Consider the following 24,778-nt stretch of genomic DNA (forward strand, 5'->3'; position numbering starts at 1 on the left):
TCACAATGTGTATGTTTTTAATTGTACACTATAACACTAAGTTGCTAATTGCAAAGTCACAGCTAACAACTCAGTAGATGACATCAGTGTCCTCAATAGCAGCTAAAAATACGTTTTGAAAGAAAGAAAAGAGATGATATGGCAATGGTAAAAAGAAAACTATTAAAGTAAAGGAACCAGAGTAGTGAGTTACTCTCTACTAGTAAAAAGCAGACGGTACAATGTCCTTTCATAAACTATATTCTCTTGTATTCAAATACACTGACTTGTGCAGTTAACAGAAAATGACTTCAGTTGTTTTGTAAAAGGACAGCGCTTTTACCCAAAACGATTTCAGTCATTGTGAAATACACTGAAAACAAACAAACAACCCAGACTGTATAACTGTTCATTAACATGTAGTTTCTTTAATTAAAACTGCAGCACTGTAAGTGTTCATAGTATTCCACTTGGACATGCATGGAAAAGTAAATATATTCATATAGTACAGATATGTACAAGGACAATTTCCGAAATCATCAGTCCAACGATGGGAGTGTGAACAAACATGAGTATGCTATGTGCAACTTTCACATTGTTGCATCTTTCATTAAATTGCTCTTTTCACAACAATCCTAGGTAACTTTAATATGCCAGAGACTGTAATGACGTTTGTTAGTTGCCCAATTAGAAAAATAAGTTAGAAAGACACGACCAAATTTATCTTTTAAGATATAACAAAGAGGATCCAAATCGCTTTTTGAAAAAGGACTGACATTTCTCGAACAAAAAAATAAATGTGTTTTAAGGAAATGTGTTTCTATATTCATCAGTACAATCAGAAGCATAATGACAAAGGTTGTATCGTTCTGAAAAAAAGACACAACAGAAAACAAAAACTGACAGAAAAAGGTGCCAATGACATGATATGAAAACATGAAAGCTAAATATAGTTTGACTTTTCATTTCATACGAACAATCGTCTATAAGCGACTGCCAGCCAAATATAGCGCCAGCTCTGAAGTACAACAAAATGCCGGGGTCGCCATTGGGACTGTAGGACAAGAGGTTCAGTCAAAGGTGAAAACGTTTAAAGTTGCAGAGCAAATTCCCATTAACGTATACAGTACAGAGAGGAGACTCTGAACATCTGATATCTCTGGAAAAGACCAAGAGAATTTTAAATGGATATAAAAACTAGGAACCTTGCATTATCTTAGTGCATAAAGACATGCCCTTATGTTGATGGACAGGTTTTTGAAGTATCACATCTTTAAAATATATGATTGATCATATCAGATAAAAGAACAATATGCAGGAAGACAACATGACAAGAAAACCGCTTGTTTAGGAGTTTATGTAAAATATATCTTAGTGGGATTTCTAAAGAAATGGAGCTGTTCAGTCACAAGATATCCAAAAGTGTTCTTCCCTCGAAGCTTGGATGTCTTATCTGAGTCTCTCCACCAGATGACAGACAAGTACTGGATCATTTGTGTCACTGGAAGAGAGTTGTCACTTCTTTTAAAGGCTTTAAAGAATCCTAAATAAGGGATTTTTGGTTCCTTATTAGTTGTTTTTCATTTGATGAAGTTAAGAAGATATATATTGTTGTATGGCTCAGGAGCAAATCTGTTCTAGGGGGGGGGGGGGGGGTATGGGAGGCACCAATGTGGTTTTAAGGCAAAAATGATCAGACATTTTGTGTGAGAGTGTAAGTGCAAGTAAAAGGCAGTGATATACTGCAGAGTGTGTCACTGTGAGCTCTGAATCACAAGATAACAGTCAGGCTATTTACTTCCTGCCCCCAAACACACGTACACAGGGTGGTCTTTGGAGATTCAGACATCTGATTTGTAGTCATTATGGCTTGGTTTAGGTTTGGTAAAGAGCAGAGGGATTAAGGGGTTCATCGCACTTCCAACGAGCAGCAAGGATGTGCAACCATCCTGAGAAGTGTGAAAATAACAGTTACAGTAAGTCCAGGGCCCACACACCGAGAAACACAGCCACTAGAATATCTCATATCAAATGGAAAAGGCGTCCACTTAGAAAACCAGTAACCAGAAGAACTGTTGAAGAGGAAAGGAGGAGGAGGAGGAGGAGGAGGAGGAGGAGGAGGAGGAGGAGGAGGAGGAGGAGGAGGAGGAGGAGGAGGGGGGGGGGGGGGGGCTTATTCCCTTCAGGTTAGAACAGATGTAAAGATCATACTCTGGGAGGATGTGCCAATTGGTTAAAAAGTATAGCTGCACATAGCTGTATCAAGAACACACTAATAGAAAAAAGTCACATGCTAACAATCCAGCTATTAACGAATCAGATCAGGAGCAGGCAAACTGCTAAGTACATCAATATATACGCGCAGAGCTAATCACGCACACCGTTTATGAATGTTCTAATAAAGGGGAGTAATTGAGGTAAGGTTTTTGGGTCCATGTTGAGATCACCTTGATGTGGAACCGTGTACAAAAGGTTTAACGTCAGATCTGAGTCACTGACGTCTAGACAGCTACTGCATCTTTGGAGGATGTGTGCTGTGATGGCGTGTGGGTGTGTGTGAGGCACAATTCCCTGCTGAAAACAGTGTAAAGCCCTGCGTGTTGTTTGGTATCTGATTTGATCGACGAGGTGCAACACCTGTGTGTTAGAATCTGTGTCCGTGTGGAGAGTTCATTGCGACACTCAGAGCGATGCAGTCCTACAGTGCAGTGAAGAGGTCATTTAAACTGAGGGGGGAAGGAGAGATGAGGGGGGGAAGCACAGAGGGGGGGAGACGAGGATGAAGTTTGGAGTCCAGCCCCTGTAGTCTATGGCAAAGTGAACGGGAAGCTCTCTCAAAAAGGTCTCAGTCCATTCCCAGAAGGCTGTTGCTGAGCTCCAGGCCGCAGCGTGACGGCTCCACAGGAGGGTCAGAGAGCGGAGGAGGCAGGGGGCGAGGAGAAACTTGGACTTCGGGGGGAAAGTTGGGGAGGGGGGTTCCGCTGCTCTTTCCTACCCCTGGGTGACGAGTGTGAGCCAAGTCTGGGCCGTGGCGGCATCGCTCATCATCTGGCAGCCGACTGAGACTGTGCAGCCATGATAATGTGAGAGGGTCCGCTCTCAGACCTCTGGTGCTGGCCCATCCCTGCCAGCACGGACATGGCCATGGCCTCCGCTGCTGCCCTGCTCAGCCCGTTGTGCCCTGCGGAGGGGCTGTGTGCCAGGGAGCTGTGCTGGATCACCGGGGCAGGGGACCCCGTCGGCTCCGAGATGTCTTTCATGCTCTCTTCCATAGCTAAACAGGAACAAATAGATAATGACACGTACAGATTTATACTTAAACAAGCAAATGCATTTCACTTTTAATTTTGAATACACTCCCTACCAGCCATACTAAAAGATCTATGGACATTATTTGGTTGTCTAGCAGGTCATTAACAGTATCCCCATATATATATATATATATTATATATATATAGTATAGTTTTGGGACATTTACTTTAATAGGGGAGTGACTTTGTCTTCCACCACCAAAGGGAAGGACATCAACCCCTGTTATTAAACAAAACAATAAAATAGTCAATTAATGAATACATAAAGATTACAGCATGGGTTCTATGTAACAAAAACAAAGACTCCTAAGTTAATATTTACAACATAGAATTTAAATATGCAGCATATGTGAAAAATGTAATTATAATAATCTACCTACATTGCAATAATGGATATAACTCCCTGTAGGAATATACAGAAACATAATGTAGCATATACCATAAGGCCACTATAAATGCACTAGTCAGTACCACATAATCCTAATGAGTCTCATGAGGAATATTATAGTTATACAACAGCAGAGAAAATGCCACTGTACAGTAAGGTACTCGTAGGTCTACTTAGTTTGTGGTCCAATTGTGAAAGCTGAAGACACGGTTCTGTTCACATACATTTCACATTGAGTTTTTTTACTAGCATGTGACCCCAGAAAAATAGAGATAAGAGGAAACCAGGAGAGTAACAATTTAAAAAGGTTCACCTAAGTAGGCGGTCTTCTTCTGTAGATTTGTCACAGGACAGTCTTTGTGGGCCAGCAGCAGCTGCTTCAAGTGAGCCACCTCGTTTCGCAACATGGACACTTCGTTCTGTGGGTTCAGAAAATAATGTCTTACAACACTTTTCAATGACTCATAGAGGATGCATATCATAGTAAGACAACATAAATTGAATTGAAATCAGAAAGACCATTTCTTTTGGAGCTAAAAGATGATCGAAAAGGTTAAACCCCAGTACACCTGGCAAAGCAGAAGTGGTCATTGAGTTTGAAAGCTGACCTAAAACCACAGAACAACACAACAAAGATGTGAGGGAAGCTGTGAGAAGTCCCAAACTTTCAATTGCTGTAACTTCAAACATTTGTAAAATGACCCTTTACCACCTGAAACTGATGGAAAACACCTCTCAAAGTTCCACCACTAGATGAAAGCCTGTCTATCGACCACAGTGATGGTGATTTGTGCAACGCAGGCCTCCCGCAGGCCTCATCCCCCGCCCCCTCCGCCCACTGCAGGCCCACTCACCGACAGTGACACGTTCATGTTGCAGAGCTCCTCTGCCTTCTTCTCCAGAGAGCTGACCCACATTTTGCGTTTCTGTCTGCAGCGCGATGCCGCGGCCCGATTCCTCTCGAGGAAGCGCTGCCTTCGCTCGTCGGGGTCGTCTTCGCCCATCCGCCGCCGCCGCCCACCTGTAGGCTGCGCTGGAGATACCTGCAGGGAGGACAGGGCACGGGGTGAGGAGGAAGCAGAGAAACAGGGGAGGGGAGAGGAAGACAGACGAGAAAGAAAAAGGGAAGTTTGAGTCATAGTTTCATTATTTTGGTCAAAGAACATTGTAGTCATCTCATTACTAAGAAGTACAGCCACATTTTCTCTAAGTCAAAAAGGTGACATGTCATTTATCCAAAAGGCACAAGCTCAGTTATTTACACATTTCCAAATCTAACAGATCAACAAGTCTTAAAGAAGTTCGTCAAATCCACTCTTCGAGACAATTCAAGACATCCTCTAACGTTTTTCTTATTTGTAATTTGTTCTTACCGAAGAACGGATTGTAAGTACACTGCTCAAAGGTTTGTGCAAAAGTATTAAGAGACTACGTTTTCATCATTTTTACCATGATGATCTTATATCATAAAAGTTTAAAATTACAACATTATTTTTCATTTATAGTGGTCTTTTCAGAATTATTTTCAATATTGTTACAAAGGGTTTTTGCATATAATTAAACTAATGCTGTCAAAATTATCGCGTTAACGGCGGTAATTAATTTTTTGAATTAATTACGTTAACATATTTAACGCATTCAACGTATGTGCAGAATGGCCCGCCCCATACGTGCCACCAGTGGCAGCGCCAGGGTATGGCTGGGGTAGGCTACACCCATACCAAGAAATGGCTTAGCCCCACCATGAAAAATTATGTTAAAGTAAGCAAAATAAAGTCCGCCAACTCGCGTGCACAGACAGCAGTTAGTAAGATTGATTTCAGCCACTTGTCTGGAAATACTGAAGACCAGAAACGGTTTTGAAAACTTTTGTCACGTAGTGATCGTCTTCTCAATAGAACATCTTTGATAATGTCTTCTAGCCAATCAGAATCAAGATAACGGCGTGGTGTTGTTGCAGGAAGTCCCGACGGAGAATACTTTTGCTGTAGTACAGGGGTGCACATAACTGGTACGCAGGTTATGTGTAATCAGGGGCCTCATTTATAACGCCGTATGTAGGATTCACGTGGGAAGGTTGCTTACGTAGTAGAAATCCAAAAAATAGGTACAGAAATGTTCCGACATTTTCCGATTCACCAAACATTGCGTACCGGCAAGGAAAGTGCGTACAGCACTTCCTACGCCGGTTTCCCTTTATAAATCACAATCGACTCGAAATGCGGTGCAGCTTTTGCGGGCTTCACGTAACGCCCATATTTGCCTATGAATCAGTGACCACCAACTGGCGGCCCGCGGGCCACATCCGGCCCGCCAGACATTCTCATCCGGCCCGCACGACGGGGTGACTGTGGCATTGGCGGAGTGGTTACTGCGTTCGCCCCCCACCCATTTCTTTGTTTACAACGTCTCGTGAGTAAGGTGCAGTACCGGAGTCCAACAGAGAGGCAGCAGCTGTGGGACAGTAGACTGCGTACTGCGAAATCTTCCCTCCCCTGAAGAAGAAGTGATCCTTCGTTGTGAAGAGTCTGGTTAATGCGCTCTGCACCACAGCAGTAGCCCCGCTGCGACAGAGTCCAACAGAGAGGCTGGAGCTGCGGGACAGTAGCCTAGAAGCAGGGTTGGGTTGTAACGGAATACATAACGGAGTTACGTAATCAGAATACAAAAATCAAGTAGTCTAACTGTATTCAGCTGGCGTTACATTTGAAAAACGAGTAATCTGATTACAGTTACTTTCGTAAACCTGAAGTGAATACATTTTGGAATACTTATTGGAATTATTGCTAAGTTTCCTCTCAAAATGTAATATTCATTACCGGCAGAACTGTGTGCACACTGCACAGCGCTGCAGCGTGTCTGTGAGAGAGAGAGAGATGCAGCGTGTCTGTGAGGCCCCGCCTCCGCACGCAGATGAGAGAGAGAGATCTCTTTTAAAATATATTGAAAGTTAGAAACGGAGATGGTTAGATACAATGTGCAAGATAACGTTTATGTATCATTTCTTTATTGTTGAAATGATGACATTTCATAACAGGATGAAATCAAAGTGAATAGCCTGCTGCTGCTGAATGCATGGGGCAAGTGACTGGAAACAGTTTTAAAAGTTATTACATCGTTTCAGATAATAAATAATAATGATAATTCATTCTATTTAGGGGCGCCTTTCAAAGCACCCAAGGACACCTTACAATTCATAAGGAAAGGTTTTAAGACAGTACAAAGAATGCAGTCCGGGTGATGTTTTTTATGTGGGTGCAGATGAGAGAGCTGTCCAGAATGACACCAAGATGTTGTGTTTGAGTTCTTGATAAGCCATTAAAACAGTAAAATAAGTGTCTCCTGTGCTGTGCACCAAAACATACCCATCTGTTATGGAAAAAGAAAGTATTCCAAAAGTAATCTGAATACTATTTATAAAATTCTGGTCTATATAAAAATGGCTGGCCCGCGAAAGTGTCTATTGGTTACATTTCGGCCCTTGGACAAATGTAGTCGGTGATCCCTGCTATAAATAGTCAAAGAAAAGCCCATTCATTCATTCATTTTGACTGACTTTATGAAGAAGATCGCAGGAAATGACGACGGAATAGCTAAAAAAGACATCTCACATCGTGTCAGATTTTGGTTCTTTTGGGGAGGTCGAGATAAATCATATTGTTTGGTGGATGGATGCCGTTTGAACCAGAGTAGCAGCATGGAGGTCGGATCGTCACCAAAATAAATAAATAAGTGGTCCGAAAAAGGTTAATGACAAAAACAATACACATAGCCTTCATCAGGCAGTGTACCTACCCGGGGACAGGAGACACCCCCTTGATGAGAAACTGTAAGATATGATCAGGGAATCCCTCCGGAGTGGAGTCATGACAACTGGATCTGAATTATGTTTTCGTATTTGGTGGTTTGTCGATCAGCTGTGCGCAGCGTCTCCACTGCAGCCTGTGCATCTCAACCCTCCCCGCAGCAACTCTATATCCACCAGTTAAAGGAAATACAACCAATGTGTTGTGTTATATTACAATTTACCACATATGGTGTTCTTAGTTTCCATACCTCCTGTGTTTTACGAGCGACTTATCAAGTCTTGGCAAACGGCATAAAACACGATTAAACGTGATAGTATATAAAACCATGCTCGTACAACCTATATAAATGCAAAACGGCGTCAGTTTAGACGTAATTCTGTCCTCCTGCTTACCGCATCATTTATGAGAAAACATTTCATAACATTAGCACAACATATTCGAGGTGGTTTTAAATAACATATCCGTATTTATTTATTTCTCCAAGTTATGTTTTTGTGTGCACTGAGGAGTCTCAAACAGGCGTTTGTTTAATCATTTTAAGATTGGCTTTAATCAATGTTTGAAAATGAATTCTTCAAATATGATAAATGAGAGGTAACATTTTATTTATGGTATTATTTCCACATATTTATCTCCATTCTTCCTTCTGCCAACGGTGTCGCAGTTTCTCGTATCTCCCGTTTTTGTGCTTAGTGCGTACGCATGGGTTAGAGTTTGCGTGGAGGACCGCACGTTTTCCCGTCATGTTAGTATTTTATAAATCGCAAACATTGCGTAGAAACTGGCGTATGCCATTTTTTTAACGTATATCCCTTTATAAATGAGGCCCCTGAAATGTGTACCGTCACTTGTGTCACAAAGCGCATTTGCGTACCGACGTACTTGTGAAGCTTTTCCAGAAGGCGGTTAGATCACCGGACGACAGAGTCGGTCTCCGTGTGCACAGACAAGGCTGCTGTTAACGTCGGTCTGTACAACGGAACTGTGCCAAAACTACGCCAACCGGCTGCGGAGGGAGACTCCCCTCTTCACTGGAGAACTTCGCTAAAACAGCTGATCACAACGTTCACACTCTGTGGTCACGAAGTACTCCACTAGCCCCCCCCCCCCTGTCGACTTTCCTGAAGTACTCCCCCGTTGATAGAAATCAACACGTAATGAATTAAGACCCCACGGTTTGATGATTGATAGGTGTGTGGGTTGTCTTTCATTTTGACATGCAGAAAAATGTTATAATAAATATACATACTGTGTTAAATGGATATATCCGCCTTCTTTCATTTATCTTTCCATTCCCACGACAATATACATAAAGAAATGGCATATTTTGGACATAGTTCGAATGGTGATTAATCATGATTAATTCATTTTTAAGCTGTGATTAATCTGATTCAAAATTGTAATCGTTTGACAGCCCTAAATTAAACACAACAACAATGATTTTCTTGTGTTACTTTACATCCTCTTCTGGGTGACGCCTCTAAATATAACCGCTCTATTGGCATTCACTTCCTGCAGAAGGGACTTCACAAGTTTTCTTTGTACCTCCATCCTCTTTATACTTCAGTTTGCAGATTCTTGCGTTAATGCTTTAATTTGTTCTTTTAGGTTTCTGTGTGTGCACACGGCCCTGCAGTCTCATGCCCTTATTGGACTGGATCAAGTGGCACTGTTGCTTTCTCTTTACGAAGACAATGTGATTCATTGTTATAAGACCACAGGTAAGAACAACCTGAACGTCACATTACAGTAGGGTCCTGGGGTCTCATTTATAAAGGGATATACGCTCAAAAAATGGCAGTTTCTACGCGATTTATAAAATACTAACTTGACGGGAAAATGTGCGGTCCTCCACGCAAACTCTAACCCATGCGTACGCACTAAGCACAACAACGGGAGAGACGAGAAACTTCACCGTTGGCAGAAGGAAGAATGGAGAGAAATATGTGGAAATAATACCATAAATAAAATGTTACCTCTCATTTATCATATTTGAAGAATTCATTTTCAAACATTGATTAAAGCCAATCTTAAAATGATTAAACAAACGCCTGTTTGAGACTCCTCAGTGCACACAAAAACATAACTTGGAGAAATAAATAAATACGGATATGTTATTTAAAACCACCTCGAATATGTTGTGCTAATGTTATGAAATGTTTTCTCATAAATGATGCGGTAAGCAGGAGGACAGAATTACGTCTAAACTGACGCCGTTTTGCATTTATATAGGTTGTACGAGCATGGTTTTATATACTATCACGTTTAATCGTGTTTTATGCCGTTTGCCAAGACTTGATAAGTCGCTCGTAAAACACAGGAGGTATGGAAACTAAGAACACCATATGTGGTAAATTGTACAGCAAATATAACACAACACATTGGTTGTATTTCCAGCTGGAACACAAACCACCAAATACAAAAACATAATTCAGATCCAGTCGTCATGACTCCACTCCGGAGGGATTCCCCGATCATTTCTTACAGTTTCTCATCAAGGGGGTATCTCCTGTCTCCGGTACAAACACACTGCCTGATGAAGGCTATGTATTTTTTTTGTCATGAACCTTTTTCGGACCACTTATTTATTTATTTTGGTGACGACCCGACCTCCATGCTGCTACTCTGGTTCAAACGGCATCCACCAAATAATATGATTTATCTCGACCTCCCCAAAATAAACAAAATCTGACACGGTGTGAGATGTCTTTTTTAGCTGTTCTGTCGTCATTTCCTGCGATCTTCTTCATAAAGTCAGTCAGAATGAATGAATGGGCGTTTCTTTGACTATTTATAGGCAAATATGGGCGTTACGTGAAGCCCGCAAAAGCTGCACCGCATTTCGAGTCGATTGTGATTTATAAAGGGAAACCGGCGTAGGAAGTGCTGTACGCACTTTCCTCGCCAGTACGCAATGTTTGGTGAATCGGAAAATACATTTCTCTAGCGATTTTTTGGATTTCTACTACGTAAGCAACCTTCCCACGTGAATCCTACGCACGGCGTTATAAATGAGGCCCCTGGACATTAGACGGCAGCGTGTACCTGAGGTTGTGCAGGTGATGGAGCGTCTGGATGTTGGACCAGCAGCTGGCTGTGCTCCGCCCTCTGAGGGGCCATGGGGCTGCCTCCCATGGACATGGCCCCCATGCTGTACCCTAAGGGGCTGTGCTGTGACAGGGCAGCCTTCAGACGCTGCAAGAAGACAGTTTGATCAATAACAAGCACACCTGCAGCTCAGTGACACAATCCACATGCAATACATCTGTTTTTATGCTACATCTCTGGTGGTTTTATAACATATTTAAAGAAAAAGACTATTCTTTGGGCATGTATTGTTACAAAGTAGCTCTTATTGTGCATACATCTGCGCCCTTGCTGCTGACCTGACAGTGACACAGTTTTAGCTCTTTTTCATCAGCAGCATTTCATGTGACATCCTGTTCTGTCTCCACCCTTTTGTTCTGGGTTCAGCTATGGAGGCTTTGTAGCTAAAAGCCAAATAAGGTTATATGTTCCCTGAACCATTTTCAGAAGATGTTGCTTTGTGATATGGCTTCTTAATTTACACTGAACAAAAATATAAATGCAACACTTTTGTTTTTGCTCCCATTTTTCATGAGATGAACTCAAAGATCTAAAACATTTTCTATATACACAAAATAACCATTTCTCTCAAATATTGTTCACAAATCTGAATTTTTTTTATTGTGGCCAGCCTAAGGCACACCTGTGCAATAATCATGCTGTCTAATCAGCATCTTGATATGCCACACCTGTGAGGTGGGATGGATTATCTCGGCAAAGGAGACGTGCTCACTATCACAGATTTTTTCAGATTTGTGAACAATATTTGAGAGAAATGGTTATTTTGTGTATATAGAACATGTTTTAGATCTTTGAGTTCATCTCATGAAAAATGGGAGCAAAAACAAAAGTGTTGCATTTATATTTTTGTTCAGTGTAGTAGCAAGTAATGATTTAGAGAACATCTGATTGTGGCAGTGAAGGCACAAAGGGAAGGCACAAAGCATTTTGACAATCATTATATGGTAGATTTTGGGTCCATTATGATTTGTAATTATTCCAGTACGCATGTATATTTGTGTAATGCCTTACAAGCTCTGATCATATATTTGTGTTGTTCCATCAAATTATTAGTTTCTTCAGTCCCTGTATTTCATTCTCGGTGAGGGAGTTAAGCAACATTAGGCTGCTATTTAGTTTTATGATGTTATCACCCTTAAAATAAAGTGTTAATTAAGTTATATTAAATGGGTTGGTCTTCATTTATTAGATTGGAGGAGAGTTTGTTGTTGGCGATGACCACAGTGATAATGTCTTGAATTTTGGAAATGATTGGAGTTGTTAGAAATGTTTGGATCACAGAAGTAATTCTACATACTGTAGCCACAACTGAAATATGTATCTCATCTTTACCTACCACAGTGAAGAAACACCAGGGTTTCAAAAATAGTGAATATAACAGTAGGATGGAAGCTTAAACTACTCCTTACAGCCCAAACACAATTACATTACACTTGAATTGATTGAAGGTGCATCTGGTGTGCAAATGGCAGATACCACCAAAGGAGGTACTTTGTGTATGTGCAATACTTCACACACAGACCACACTCACTTAGTCTTATCGTAAATACTGTTGAAACATGGAGCTCTGCGTTACTTTCAGAATCAGAACGGATTGTGTTGTGCTGGAAGGGTTAAATAAACAAGGGATTGCAGTAATAGTCATATGATGATCCAAGTGAGCCAGTGCAGAAGGAAGGCTGCAGGGTGAAGATGGAGACAAAAAGAACAGATAAAGAAATATAAAAATAGAGAGCTTATCGAGTGCTGACCATCTTGGCCTCTGAGTGGATGCTGTAGCCAGAGGGGGAGTTAGAGCCACTGCTGCTGCCTCCCAGAGGGGGGCCGGGCATCCCAGGAATGTTGGGTACCATGCACATGGGGCGGGCCAGCTGCAGACCAGAAAAGATGCACAAAGAAAAATGTGTTAACAACTTGAACTAACTTCTTAGCTATAATATGAACATATCTAGACTGATGGTTGGCCTTACGTTAATGACAGAAGGTATGTGCATTGGACCAGGGAGCAAAGGCACGGCCTGACCAGAGGGAAGCATCATCATGGGGTAGTGGCTGGTCGGCGAACTACACGGGCACACAGGAACAGGAAGTTAAGTCAAGTTTAGATTGCAATTTGATACCACAAAGTGTTTGTAACATAGCTAGTATCGACATGAGGCAGAACAATTAACCACTTCAACATAACATCCACACTTACATCCATCAGTACTCGTCCAAGCTGTGCATACAAAGACTTTTAAAACCCACAGAATTGTATATCACATGTAATTGTTTTCTTAGTATATGTTAATGTCAGATTAAATGCACAATGAGTGAGGCTTTGGTGAAAAACATGGTGCATGAAACAACTTACACAAAAACAAAAAACGGACTGTCTGTAAATTGTGCTTCAAAATTATCTCGATTAAAATTGCAATTCACCATATTATCTTGATAAACATCATATATGCTTCAACGTTTTTAAATGGCGTGAACACATACTGGAATCAAACATTGAAAACATTCGAGATGAAATAAAATAATCGCAACATTGTGTGAGTCTTTCTTTCATTCATGATAATTCCTGTATTTTTAAGGCTCTATTTTTCACTTCTATAATTGTATAGCAAGCTAAACTGCTCTTTCAATTCGCTCATGTGAGGATATTATCCTGAGAATGGAACTACACCTTGATCAACATGTTTGTTTATTGTGATCCACCTATTTGGTCCCTTTCCTGATGAAGTGAAAGGATGTAGAACTGCACTCACCACAGGGTACGATTGGAGGGCGGGGTTTGTGTGATGACGGAGGTGGGAGACGGCATGGTGGGATGAAAGCCATCAAAGCCCAGGTGTAGTGGGAGGGAACCTGGACGCATAATAGTCGGGGTGGGGGCTGAACTCCTGGGTGGTGTGTCCTGGGAGAGTAGTACATCATGTAAGGAACCGCCCTTCTCTCTACACACTATACTGACAACCCCCTCCCCCCATTGTGTTTGCTCTAACCTGAGGCTCTATGCTGTAGTCTGAATCATCAGAGAAGGAGTCGGGGCTGCTTGGAGGCGAGGAGTCCACGTCTACAGGTTCCTCTTCTTTCACCTTCACCTCTGATGAGGCCTGCATTCTCATGTCCACAGCCACTGAGTTAGGAGCAGGGTGCTGAACAAAAAAGGTCAGTGAGATGAGTTCACATGACTTATAGAAGAGACTCCCGGACTACAGCACATTAAAAGAGGAAGCTGGTATTTATCACACAAACAGAATAAAAACTGCTGGAGTTATAAGTGAAATAAAATCCCATTTAAATACATTAATTGGAAGAAGCTGTAGCAACAATTTGAATTATTATGACACACATACAAAGCGCACAAGGAATTTCTGCTAGAGACATCATCAACTCATTGAGGTTAGAGAAAAGGAAGTAAAAAGTAACTTTTCATTATGTGGGAGTCTTGTAGGAAATTCCATAGTTGTATGTAATACATAAAATACACAAACACACGTACAGGTAAAAAAAGTCATTGACCCCAAGCTTCTCTTACAGAGTTCTTTGCTCTCTTTTCATCATCGTCGTGATTGAAGGAGTTGTCCAGCTCGTTAAACAGACCGACCTCCTCACAGTTCTTTAGGAAGCGGGTGGGAGTCGGAGTCTGGTCTGCAGAAGAGGAATGCAAAGAGATAATGTGTTCACACTTAGCATTACATATACTGTACAAACCCCTACGTATGATAATCAGAGGTATGCTAAACAGTTTTTTAATATTCATTTGATTTACATCTTTAAAATGTGTTTTTTCAAAGGCTCAGATACACAATAAATATGGTTTAAAATAAAATCATAATAATAATATAAGTGTAGCCTTATTTGTATCTGCAAATGAAAAGGAATATAATATTTAAACCAGATTTAAAAAGCTGTGCAGCATTTAAATGTAGATTTATAATTTGAATGTCAACATGAAGGAAGTTTTAAAGCTTCAAACTATCCAATACAACCCTATTAAAACAGTCTGTATCTGAATGCATGGAACATATATTTAACAATAGCAATGCTTTTATATAGTATCAAATGAAAACCGTACCTGCAATAATGACTGAGTCAGTTCTGGCTGGTCCAAATTTCAGAGTCATCTCATGCTTGTGTTTGTGTACAGCCAAGTGGTCCTCATTGGTAAACCTCTGGAACAAGTAAGCAAGAAACAAAGAGGAAAAGTAAGTACATTATATGAAGTAGCGTACTTAATTGTCTACTTGTTCTGTTGACTTTAGGAAATAGTCTCTTGGAGATGTCGACCAAGGCATGCAGCATGTAGCTTACTGTATACATATTGAGACAGTTCATGCAGAGCACTGTATGTGTGGTGTACTATTCCTCATGTCTAATAGCCCTAAATGGGTCCTTTATAGCCGCAGCACATGGGCTGAAATATCATTACACAAACTAGAGTTATTTAGAAAAAGGAAAAGGGCTTGTGTTGATGGTTTGAACAGCACACAAATGTAGGGCTGGAGCAATGGTTGAGAATGGCAACATATTGTCGAAAAATGATGATAAGCATGGGAAAATAGCAAGGGCAAATGAGTTGACAACAAAATATGCAAGTGGAAGCTACAAGAGGTCGGCCACTTGCATATCAGACTTTTAGATAGAGCACCATTGTCTGAGACACAGCACTTCTTCTTTTGACAAGTGGCGAGGTGAATCAGTCAGAGACGTAGGAGGGATAATCCTGGCTCTGGTGCCGGCCTATTCACCAGTCGCTGCAGCCTATTTTTGGGGGCTGCGTTGCCGTTGCGAGTTCAGTCGAGAGAGAGCGAAGTGGAAACACAGTCAAGTGTCAGGGGGCTTATTTTTAGCCCTACCAGGCAGCATCACCAGTACAACTACATGTCTCTTTCCTCTGAACAGGGCGACTGGAGGAAACTATCTCTGACTAATCTCCCTGTATGAGACACTGGCAGATAGGATTACTCCCCAGTCCACACAGTTCATGCTGGGCATCGCAAAATGGGGTGCCACTGTTGTTGTTGTTGTTGTTGACTTGGTAAAAGGAAAACCCCGGGCCAAGCCAAGAGTCAATCATCCTGGTTCTATTATGGGCATGATTCAGCCTTTCCTGGTAGACAGCTGTTGCTTGTAAAGGGCAGAGGTAAAATGGCATTTAGACATAAGGCGCTCGTAACATAAAGGATGGTCTGTGTCTAAATGTACATAAATAAATATTGTGAAAGATGATTGATATAAATGCAGTGCATGTCTGAGCTTCATAACAAGTTGTATGGTTTTTAAGCTGATATATTATCTAAGGCTTTGTATTGAACCTACACGTATCAATATGTTTACATTACCCTTGGATCGAAACAAATGCAATTTGTCAGGATTGTTTTAAATAAATTAACTGTGTGCAACCTGCACTTAACTGCAGACATGCGGTTTACGAACCAACACTAGCTCCTGAACATGGTGGACATTTAGCAGCTACAGAGCGAGATGCATATACTCTACCACCGTCCTGTTAACGTGACATTTATCCAATTAAAATACTACTAAAATGAAGGATAAGGATATGTTTGACGTTTTATTTATGTATGTTTTAGCCTTTTATTTGAACTTGCTTTATTTGATGTCTAAGATACACATTTTGATATGACTTGCATTATTTTGCCCTTCTCTTTATACTTCGAGGAAGCCTGAGATCCACAAATGTTTTATTGCCAACGACTGCTTTACTATAATTGTTGCTTTTATGATATTAAAGAACTTGGAAGCTAAAGATATTACTGGTGGGAGTTGACCGATACCAATACAGAGTTAAAAAAAGAGACTATTAGATTAACATTTCTATTAGATTAACATTTCTCACATTGACAGGAACATGACTCAACATAAATGATGAAGTAGCTGTTAAACAGGCAAATGTTGCAAACATGTTCACAGTGACATTTATAGCACAGTTATCTTCACTATGCCTCAGAAAGCTTCCACATGATTCTGTTGTTTTAACTGACTACTAAATTAATAATCTACAAATGAAATATGCAGATTGTTTGCATCAAGGAAGGACATCAAATGGAAGGTAAACATGTTCTGAGATGAAAATAAGCAAACAGATCTTCATTTATTTATCCAACATCTGCATGTTTAACTGCATTACATGTCTGCTCAAACCGCAAATCCCATGATCCTCCTGATCACAGGAAGACGGCTCATGAATCACAAATGTTTCTGAACCACATAAACACTTTCTTGCTCCAGACTCCAGGAGAGATAATCCATCACTAGCTAAGGGTATCACACCCAACTGAACACAGGATCAGACAGCTTATTCAGCATCAGACATGATGTTTCCTGTGTTGAATAACCATGAGTTCTAGAACCATTTTTTATTTGCTGTGATATCGGGCCAAGCCCCAACAGTGCACCACGTTACTGGCATGTGAGAGAACTATTGGCACTCAGCTGAGTCACTGCCGTGGCTCTAACCTGTGTCTGCAGGCGTTGAAAGTCAACAGTGACAGGTTGAAACAATAACTGCGCTCTGATTACTCACTGGAGCCTCCACTGAGTCACGGCTGAAGGAGACTGTCTCACAAGACAGCATGTTAGCTATCTGTGTGATGATCATTAAGATTGTCGCCTAAATCACAGCCGGTTTGCTTACTCTGGCTATGAAACAAAAGAGAAAAAAGCTATAGTTTTTAAAGTTCTCTCGTTGTATATATGAAGCTTTATTCTATTCAAATAACTGACTTGATACATTCAATCATAACGAGTTACAGTCAACTGTTGTAGAGTACTTAAACAAAGCATAAATAACCCACACCACACACACATGCACTTATCTGATAGCTAGAAAAAAACTGGCAGAAAGCTTACCTGTCCACAGCCATGAGCGTTGCACACAAAAGGTCGGTCGTCCCCCATTTTTGCGAAGAGCTTGCAATGTAACTGTGGAAGAGGAGAAGAGGAGAACATTGCTGCCTTTTCCTTTCTTGATTTGTGAAGTGGCAAATCCAGAAAACAACGCAACGGGATGCTGTGGCTTGTAGTCTTTAGTCTGAGCAGGAAGCCGAATGCTGATTTAAAAATAACCCTGGCAAAGGAGGAAAACAGGCACAGAGGCAGCGAGACTAAGTTTCCCTGGTGATACTTCCTTCACACAGGGGGGCTCCTGGTCTGCGAGTGAGGAGCCGCTTACACGAGAGAGAGCGACGGCTCCTGTTTACAAAGACATCTCCCTCTGCTTCCTTATCATTTTCCCTCACTGCCAATCCCTCCTTCTCCCATTACCACTCCCTCTCCTCACCTCTCTAGCACCTCCCAACCCTCTGTACCCCTTATTCAATCTCGCTCTAAATCAGCTGTTTCTCTCATGCACACACATCTCTGCTTTGGTCATTTCCCTCAACTTTCTGTGAACTCTCATTTGCACGAATATCTTCAAATGGGCTCATTGGCACGGACCTGACAGTGTACTGTACCTTTGTTGTTTGGGTTGAATCTAACAAACCTGCTTTTTTCTGTATTGATATGTGACTGACAAAAAATAAGTGATATAATACCATCATTCAATACTTGAATACCTACAATGTTATATCACTATTACTGTAAGTGCCTTGATACGATAATGTTATCATGGGTAGGTAACAGTGTCTGGAAAAAAGATTATTATGTAAAGGCTTCAATACAGCCAAGGGAAATACAAAACCTTTAAACTATTCAAACATACATTTATATTTTAATATAAATATGATTATTAATCACCTCCCACATGTACCTGTACTAGATGGCTGCTGCGATAAATACAAATTAAAATGACAAAGCTATTAACTTTTTAAGTATATCTGATTAACAAAGTCAATTCATTGAAAACGGCAATGAGACAAAGTGAAGATAATATATTCCTTTTTCTAGCCAAGTGCTGTAAAACATCATAATTATGAAAGATTGTATTGGGGTGCCATTTAAAGCCATTCAATAAACAAACTGACTAGTGCAACAATCAATAAGGACTTTTGAAACCGTCATGAGCATAAATATACAAGTGTTAAGACTGAAACACTTCCACAGCTTTCCACAGGACTACACATCTGATGCTACGTCCATTTCTTCCTGGGTAATGCTATAAGAGTTAAATATGCACATGCTTATGTTTGGTTTCTCCTCCTGTTGTGTCTGAAGCTGAAGTGACATACACTAAAGCTGTGGCAGGCTCGCTGCTCCTATCAGCTGTTTCCACAGAGCAGAAACCCCCCCCCCACTCCCAACACAGCTGAATACCACTCCATGTGAAGACAAACTGTGAAGTTTAGAAAAATAAGTAACATTTAAATCAGGGAATTTGATGTTTGGTTGTAGGCATGGAAAAGCACATTAATGTTTCAGCACTCTCAACGGGCCCAGAGTGCCGTCTGGCAGGCGACTATTACACAACGCTGCACTCACGCTGCTGCAACTACCAACCTGCATGGAGGACCTTGCTGTGTAAAAACCTTTCGATAAACAGACTGACAAGTGCAACACTCAACAGGGTTTCAAACACAGTCATGATCAGGGATGGCTTTGATCATTCAACACTACCTACGGCTGGGACAATTAAATGCTTTTATTGCAGCTCTTTATTAAAACAAAAATAATCTTACAATAAGTTTGAGATCTTGGTGAGTTTATATTTCGGGATAATTGTGAACGTCCTCGTATGAGTGACTTGAAAAGAATGTCTTGCTTTTATGTTAGACAATTGAAAAAGCCTGATTCATCATGAAAGAAAGAACAGACTCACACATTTGGCAGATAATTGATAATGAAAATAAGTGTTAGTTGCTGCCCTAGCATTATCCAATTGAATATGTTCAGCTATTTCACAATTTGGAAAGCAATGGAGGTTTATTATTGTTACATAAATGAGTTAGCGACCGTGTTGACCTACGCTGTACCTACAACATGGTTAGAGTATGTAGTCTAACATTATTGAGTGGGACACATTATTCATTATGTTGGCCCGGCATAAATGTCTGAAAGTTTTCCCAGTGTTGAAGTCAGTATATTTTCCTCCTTCCTCCCTCCATTTCTCTCTCTGCCGAGGACAGCTGCCCTTGAGCCAACACATGATTACTGAAGCCCTGCGCTGGAATACAACGCTCTCCCATGACGCCCAGCCTGCAACAGGCCCAACCACTGTTTCTCCCAGCCCCGTGTCTTTATGGAGGGGAAGGGGTCTGCTTCATGTTTGCAAGCACAAGCCCTGTCCCTCTCTTTCCAGATCAAAGGGCCGATAAAGCAGAGCAGTCTGATTTCTTGCAGACCTCCCATGCTCTGGAGAAAGGCAACAGGTTGGTGCCAGAGGCCCTCACAAAGTGCTTCCAATCCACTGAGTCTATTTGGGCATAGATGTGTCTGCAAACGAGATACTCCGTCTAGCTCGTTATACCGAGGGTGTGGACTGTGTGGGGAAATGGACACATCTGGCGTGAGGAGTGGGAACAGACTTTCAGAGTTTACATCTTACTAAAGACATGCTAGACATTAACTTGGCTGTCTGGCCCCGACATTAAAAGTGGGATTTTGTGGGAAGTCCACCATACATTTCAGATGTGGAAAAATAGTATACCATTTGTTTTCTTAGCTGCCACAACCCATATCTTAACCTGATTAAAACAGATGTGTTGAGGTCTTTTCTTTAGCATATATTGCCTTGCCTCATGTAAGACAATCTTTGTTGAAGGAAATCTTCCCATACTGCAGCACTATCTGTCATTCTCTGCTCAATTAACGTGAACATAGAAAATAATTAAACTGTTAATTTATTACCTTGTCTGTCAAATGCCACTTACTGAGAATAAATATAATATAAGTAATGAGTTGACAGTGTAAAGTTTAACTGCGCAAAGTTAAATGCCAGATCTCAACAGCGACAGTGAGACACACTCAATCAGTCTGAGCACATCACTGATATTTATTACAGGCATGGATATATCAAGCCCACCTATTTTCGCCTCCTTTCAGTCAAGGTGAAAGTTCCCAAATTCCTGTCCCTCTCATTGAGCTGCTGCCAGAGTCCCACCGTTAACTTGGATTTCTCCGACTCAGCAGGTGTAGGGGAACGAGTCCCGGCTATAATCAGCCACAGCCATCCAGTGTTTGATGCAGCCTGCTAGGAAACTGGCTAAACAAACTGTATTAATAGCTCGCGCTGCAGCCATGACTGTGGAATCTGAGGCTTGAATTGCCAGAGGGTAGGGGAGACCCCACAAAAAGAAAAAAAAAGCCACAGAGGGGTGAAAGGGGAGGGAGGGAGTGAAATAGTGAAAGCCCGTCAGCGATGGATCAATTGGAGGATCAGGGATATTTGCTGGATCAAAGGTGAGGGCGTGTAAATGTGTGCTGTGAGCTTTAGAGACCGGAGATCTGGGCAGTAGCTGGGCGGGTGCAGCAGCCAATATGTATTTATGTAAGCAAAGTGAACCTGAGATTTGGTCAATGGAACAAATGAAATCCTATATCCATGTGTGCATAACTAACCAGGCCTAGAAGCCAAATCCATGCTGCGCTAGAAAACAATACGGGATGGACATGGCATGGGCAGCTCTCTATAATTAAATCAAAAACTCTGTGCCAAGGTTATTCACCGTCTGTGTCATTTTTAAAAACACTTGCCGTGAAGTTTTGGCTCAATGATGAAGACAAATTGAAAATCGAAAAAACAAGTCACTTGATGTTGTGTGTCTCAAATAAAGCCTCCAAAGCCACTGGGGCTGACAATCATTTTTGCAATATTACGCTCTTCAGCATTGTCAGTTAAATAATGGAATATAATAGAAAATACTTCAAATCACTGACATTTTAATCAAATGCTTAGACTCGTAAATAAAAGCATACATGTTCAACAAAATTGTACTACAAAAAAAACTACATTTATTCACCATATGTGTGATGTGACAATGTTTTAGTTGCTGTAAAGACCATTTCAATCGCAGTGATATCCCATATATCATGACTCAGAGTTGGTCAAGATGTTTGGTGGGACCGTCTGCTTTCTCGGGTGTAGCTTTATGTGATGGAATGAGGTACAACTCTGCCAAAAACATGACCTACATTCCTAATGAAGGTGTTGAAATGCACGGGGATGCGGATCCTCAGGCGTCCAACAGCTCAAATTGCAATACTATGGATATCATTATTACTTGAGACTTTGACTTTTTTAGAGGCTCTTGTTGCCCAGACACAGATTATAGTCACATCACATTTTACTGCCAAAAAACAGACAGGAAAATATGTTTCGTGAGTTTGCAGGGATGTCAATGTCAAACTGAAATCCATTTACTCAAGTACTGTACTTAACTACACATTTGAGGGACTTGTACTTTGAGTATTTCAAGGTGTTGCTACTTTTTACTTCTTCCCTCTTACAAATCACAGGTATATAGTGTACTTTTACTCCAATACATTTATTGAATACCTTTAGTTACTTAAATAATGATGTACAATATAATCAAGAAATTCAAAAGATACCAGCTAACAAAGTAATTCAAATGAGCTGCAACTTTACTATATTTGATAAACACTTTAATTAATTAACTATAATCAGAACATATATTATATTTGAGAAAATCTGCATAATGAGTACTTAGAAAAGTATATTTTGATGCCAATACCCAAGTACAGATTGTAATGTAAGACTCCTACTTGTTACAGAGTATTGTTACACTCTGGTACTTCTACTTCTACAACATCTAAGTACTTCTTGCATCTCTGCTGAAATGCCAAAGTCCAGCAAGCTCTAGTTCCTTCTTCCAGACATAGCCGATTGACTTGAAAAAAGTTTGCCTTCATGTCTGGCGACATACGGGCACACTTCGCCCTGCCTTTTCCCGTAACAAGACCGCCTTTTCTCCTCAGTAATTGGTTATAAGCACGTCAGTCAACGGTATCTAACGCACGCAACGCTTTCGATGCTGTCAATAACATCGTGTAGCTGAATCTCATTGGTTAGAAACCAGAAATCAACTTTTTGTATCCACGAAAAACTAATGGCTAGCTGGTGTGGCTAGCGTTAACAACAGGCCGAAAGCACATCCAAAGTGTGTAATAACAGCACTACTACCAGCTTCAACGATGACAACTAACACACATCACAACTTATTTAAATATATCTGAGGTGAACTGGTATGTTTTAAAGGCATTAAGGGCAGTGAAAGTCACAAAAGCAAAAAAAAAGCTAACAGTTAGTTGGTTAGCGGACTGACACTTGAGTGCAAAGCGAGACAGTGGGTCCGAATGAAGCGCTGCCACCAGAGTTTGACAATCAAACAGACATGTATCTTTAACTTTAAAAAACACCGAGGACTTAAGCGTCGATGGCTACTTTGTCATAGTTTAGTCCGGTCCACATATATATAGTGAATTTAAAAGGTAATAAAGTGTTTACAAACTCACCCTTGCGCCCCTCTCTCTGGCTCCCCTCTCCTCTCCTCTCTTGGAATTTGACACTCCCCTCGACGTCAAGTCATCGCGAGAATTCACCTCAGTTCTCGCGGACAGGATTACTTAAATTATATAATTATAATAATTATTATAATTATTATATAATTTAAGTAATCCTGTGTAATAATAATAATAATTATTATTATTATTAATAATTATAATTATAATTATTATTATTATTATTATTATTATAATAATAGCCCCTACCTGTATTGCATACATACATTGCAAAAACTATGATATACTGTGTCTTGTGTCATTGTTTAATTATTTCTGTTTTACTTCTCAGACACAAGGAATTTGATAATGTGTTTACCTTCTTTGCTGTCTGTAAATGTGTTGTTCAATAAAGAGGAGAACATTTTTTTGTGTGTATAATGTTGAGAGGAGGGGCTCCTGAGGTTTACGTTGTTGCCTTCTATTATAATAATGCATACATTGTACCATGCAAACACAAGCAAATATTTGCTCTGTCAATGTAGACCCTACATATAAACACACAAGTGTGTTATTTTAGTATACTAAATAATATGTTTCCATTTTAAACCCAATTGCATGATTTATTACAATTCACATGATGAAAGCAAATAGTTGAGACCATTGTGTGAACAAATTACCATTAAATTGAAGGGGGTCTTTTCCCCTCTTGCTATGGTTTCCTTCCTGATATTCTCCCCCTATTCTCTGTCCTTGGAAGTGGCAGTACATGCTGTATAAACCTCAAACAATAGGCCGAAACATTAATAATACAATTGGTTGGATTTGAGATTATGCTAGCCAGCCTCTGGTAAAGTGGTAAAGTACACCATTACCAATAGCTACCAACACCATTTCATCACTGTGTCTGGCCTTATGTACTGTATGTATGTATGTATGTATGTATGTATGTATGTATGTATGTATGTATGTATGTATGTATGTATGTATGTATGTATGTATGTATGTATGTATGTATGTATGTATGTATGTACAATTTGTCTAAATTGTTTGTTTAGAGAACAGTATAACTTCATTACTGTGTTATACTCATTCGTGAAATCAGAGACAAGGCTATAGGGCCCCCTAGTGGACAATCTGTTAAACATGCTTCCATTGACTTCTGGGCCTATTCCTTTAAAGGGAGCCCTATAAAATACAAATACACAAGCTTGTTTGATCTCGTAGATAATGTTGTTTAGAGATCAGGGGCCTCATTTATAAAGGGATATACGCTCAAAAAATGGCGTACGCCAGTTTCTACGCAATGTTTGCGACTTATAAAATACTAACTTGACGGGAAAACATGCGGTCCTTTACGCAAACTCTAACCCATGCGTACGCACTAAGCACAAAAACGGGAGAGACGAGAAACTGCGACACTGTTGGCAGAAGGAAGAATGGAGAGAAATATGTGGAAATAATACCATAAATAAAATGTTACCTCTCATTTATCATATATGAAGAATTCATTTTCAAACATTGATTAAAGCCAATCTTAAAATGATTAAACAAACGCCTGTTTGAGACTCCTCAGTGCACACAAAAACATAACTTGGAGAAATAAATAAATTATATAAATGAGGCCCCTGACCAGGTTCAAGTGAGAATTCTTCAGTTAAAATATTTGCTAAAATACTTGGCTTAATGGTGTTAAAAGCCGATGAGAAGTCGGCAAATAGAATCTTTGGGCTTTTGGCGTCTCGAAGTGAGTGTGCAGAAGATGCAAGAGGTTGCGACAG

At 40.5% G+C, this 24,778-nt stretch overlaps 1 protein-coding gene across 2 annotated transcripts; it reads right to left on the bottom strand.

The window, feature by feature from the left end:
• Window positions 1-2,135: 2,135 nt before the first annotated feature.
• atf7a (activating transcription factor 7a) lies at window positions 2,136-23,068 on the bottom strand. Of its 2 annotated transcripts, XM_034088016.1 has the most exons (12): window positions 23,013-23,068; window positions 17,454-17,525; window positions 14,659-14,755; window positions 14,119-14,231; window positions 13,583-13,735; window positions 13,346-13,494; window positions 12,566-12,659; window positions 12,347-12,466; window positions 10,533-10,682; window positions 4,533-4,721; window positions 3,992-4,097; window positions 2,136-3,253 (listed from the first exon to the last, which is right to left on the bottom strand). In XM_034088016.1, the coding sequence occupies exons 2-12, from the start codon at window positions 17,499-17,501 to the stop codon at window positions 3,024-3,026; spliced, it is 1,449 nt and encodes a 482-aa protein (XP_033943907.1). In that variant the 5' UTR covers window positions 17,502-17,525; window positions 23,013-23,068; the 3' UTR covers window positions 2,136-3,023. The 2 variants fall into 2 exon arrangements, with proteins under 2 accessions (XP_033943907.1, XP_033943906.1); XM_034088015.1 differs by lacking the exon at window positions 23,013-23,068 and having other exon boundaries at window positions 17,454-17,797.
• Window positions 23,069-24,778: the final 1,710 nt, after the last annotated feature.

Source organism: Pseudochaenichthys georgianus, chromosome 7, assembly GCF_902827115.2.
Source record: "Pseudochaenichthys georgianus chromosome 7, fPseGeo1.2, whole genome shotgun sequence".
NCBI lineage: Eukaryota > Metazoa > Chordata > Actinopteri > Perciformes > Channichthyidae > Pseudochaenichthys > Pseudochaenichthys georgianus.